General features: G+C 39.4%; 1 protein-coding gene across 1 annotated transcript; it reads left to right on the top strand.

Moving 5' to 3' along the window:
• The first annotated feature begins 258 nt into the window (after window positions 1-258).
• LOC126624012 (40S ribosomal protein S16-like) lies at window positions 259-975 on the top strand. Its single transcript, XM_050293007.1, has one exon. It carries the CDS (start codon window positions 330-332, stop codon window positions 765-767), a length of 438 nt encoding a protein of 145 aa, XP_050148964.1. The 5' UTR covers window positions 259-329; the 3' UTR covers window positions 768-975.
• The last annotated feature ends 1,939 nt before the right edge of the window (window positions 976-2,914 follow it).

Here is a 2,914-nt window from a genome sequence, read left to right as displayed (position 1 = left end):
ACCTTTTCCTAGTACTATTCACTAAACCTTTATTTGTTATTTTCCATTAAAACTAAAGTTCTTTTTTGGACTTTTCGTTAGTTTTCCTAATTTTTTTATTGGGTGTGGATTTGTATGAGAACCAAATTTCAAATTATAAAAAGAGTTTTAGGCTTGAACTTAACCCATTAGGCCTATTAAGCCCAAAACAGCAGCCCGCTTGTAATTCGGTCCACACAGAAAACCCTAAGAAGATCATATAAATACCCTCACTTACCAGCACACGCCACTTCCTCTAGGTTTAGGGTTTTTCATTCGCTAATTCAGAGAGCACAATCAAAATCATAGCAATGGCGACTCCCGCAATCGAGTCAGTGCAGTGCTTCGGTCGTAAGAAGACAGCTGTCGCCGTCACCTACTGCAAGCGCGGCCGCGGCCTCATCAAGATCAACGGCTGCCCAATCGAGCTCGTCGAGCCCGAGATCCTCCGCTTCAAGGCCTACGAGCCCATCCTCCTCCTCGGCCGACAGCGCTTCGCCGGAGTCGACATGCGCATCCGCGTCAAGGGCGGCGGTCACACCTCACAGATCTACGCCATCCGCCAGAGCATCGCCAAGGCTCTCGTCGCTTTTTACCAGAAGTATGTCGATGAGCAGAGCAAGAAGGAGATTAAGGACATTCTGGTCCGGTATGACAGAACCCTCCTTGTTGCCGACCCGAGGCGCTGCGAGCCTAAGAAGTTCGGTGGTCGCGGTGCTCGTGCTAGGTTCCAGAAGTCTTACCGTTGATTTGGGCCAAATGGAAGGCGAAAATTGGACAGATTTAGCTCCTTCGTTTCAGTTTCTGGTTTCAAGGTCATGGATTTTGTTTCAAGGAGTCGGAAGTTGATGGGTATTTTATATTTTATCAGAATTTTGATCCTGAAGACTTTGCTGTTGTTTTAAGTATGTTGGATGTTGAATCGTTACGATATTAAATATGACATGCTTCAATTAATTGCTGTGTTTTGGTTGATCCAGAAATTAGATATCAAGGCTTTTTGTATTACCGGTTAGTTTTATGATTGCTGTTGTCTGGAATTTGGACTGCTTAAAAGGCTAAATCTTTTGGATTCGTATTTGTGTGGCTTAGTATGCTTTAGCATTTGTATAATCTTTTCGTTCTAGGCAGTGCCGTCCCCTGGTTTTCTATGCTTTAGCATTTGTATAATGTTTTTGTTCTAGGAAAATGTCGTCCCGGTTTTATATGCTTTACCAATTATACAATGTTTAGGGTTTAGGGTTAGTATGCTTTAGCGTTTGTATAATGTTTTCGTTCTATGGAATGCCGTCCCCTTGTTTTCTATGCTTCAGCATTTGTATAATGTTATTGTTCAAGGAAAATGTCATCCCCGGTTTCCTATGCTTTACCAATTATACAATGTTTTGATTCTAGGCAATGCAGTCCCTCTGTTTTCTGTGATTGATTAGACTCACCATAAGTTGTGTTGTGTATGAACTGTCTAAGCTCAGTGCTAGGCGGAGCAGTTTGTTTCGATGGATGTTGATAGGATTTTACATTGCCATTGAATGGTTTGGTTGGACCCCTGCAATGCACGGTTTACTTAGGTTTGCCTATTTTGGGTGCAAAAAGTTTTTAGTTTGATGATCTAGGCCTGGTTGATAAGCCTTTTTCTACGCATACTTCTGATATTATGAATTCATTTTGGTCCACTTTTTCACCATGTATATGGTAATATGTGTATGTTATCATACATGCTCAGAAGCCGTGTTTCTTCTATTCTAATCTAGAGCTTCACGCTTGTAGGATGAGTCATTAGTTTGTAAAATCAAGTCATTGATCTGTCCTGTAATTGTGCATTGTTCGTGTGATGTTCCTGCCGATTGGAGTTTAACATGTGTTTTTAAATTTTGCTTTTTCCCCTTCCGGTAAGTTGCTTCAGGTTCACTGCTTTCTCTTCTTCATCATCGTCTTCTTCTTCTTGTTATTGTTACGTGCTGTGAACGCAGAGGGGCTTGGTTTTCTGGAAACAGCACTAAACTTTAATCGTTTGGCTATTTGGGGAAGATAGAAATATGGTGTTTTGGTTTGCCCAAATGAAAAGTTTTGGTTTGCCCAAATGAAAAGTTTTGGTTTTTATGAAGGTAGAGGTGTTTTAGGAGTATACATGGGTATTTTAGGTACAAAATTTTGATTTATGATGGAGTGTTCTACCCGGAACTTAAATAGAGGTAATCCAATTCCTGGCAATTCTGGAATTGAATTCCTGATATTGGGTGGTCCCAACAGAAGTTCTGATTCCCTAATTGCTAGTAAATGTCTGAGTGGATTAGGAAATGTGCAATTCCATTCTCTCGATTCCAATTGGTAAACACGATATTTCTACTTCCAAGGAAATGACCGCAAGGATTATCTCTCTTTAAAATCTTCTGTTCAATGAACTAAAATTTGGTTCTGTTGTCACTTAGTATTACGGTATAGTAATAATCTTCTTCACTTAGAAGAGATGTCTTAAGTTCGATTCTCGTCAAAAAACAAATTTGAACCACATTATTGCTAGGCTCTTGAAAAAAAAAACATGAAATAAACCAAACTTGAGCGTGATCTTCGATTTGGCTCGCCCGTTTCAGGTATTATATTTTTACTTTTGTATACCTTTTATATGCATTCGGCGGAACCGAAATTCACCATTGACAACTTCGGTTGGTCGGGTGTGAAAACATAAGAGAATGTGTTGGTTCATTATTATGTGTGATTGTATTTCAGACATAATGTTGGGTGTAGATTTTGGATATTAATCTCATAGAAAGATTAAGATTTAGAGGCAATGATGAATTGGATGTAAAGACATGATCTTGTGTTCGATTAAAATTTCTCAAAGCTCAACTCAACTTCCGAAAAAACACGTTATTTTTTGTTTGTTTTTACTTTTGTC

The sequence above is a fragment of the Malus sylvestris genome, chromosome 5 (genome assembly GCF_916048215.2).
Source record: "Malus sylvestris chromosome 5, drMalSylv7.2, whole genome shotgun sequence".
Taxonomy (NCBI): Eukaryota; Viridiplantae; Streptophyta; class Magnoliopsida; order Rosales; family Rosaceae; genus Malus; species Malus sylvestris.
This window is presented reverse-complemented; position numbering and strand designations above follow the sequence as displayed.

Bases quoted from the DNA above. Each gene is read 5' to 3' on its own strand.
- LOC126624012 (XM_050293007.1), top strand. From the start codon at position 330: ATGGCGACTCCCGCAATCGAGTCAGTGCAGTGCTTCGGTCGTAAGAAG.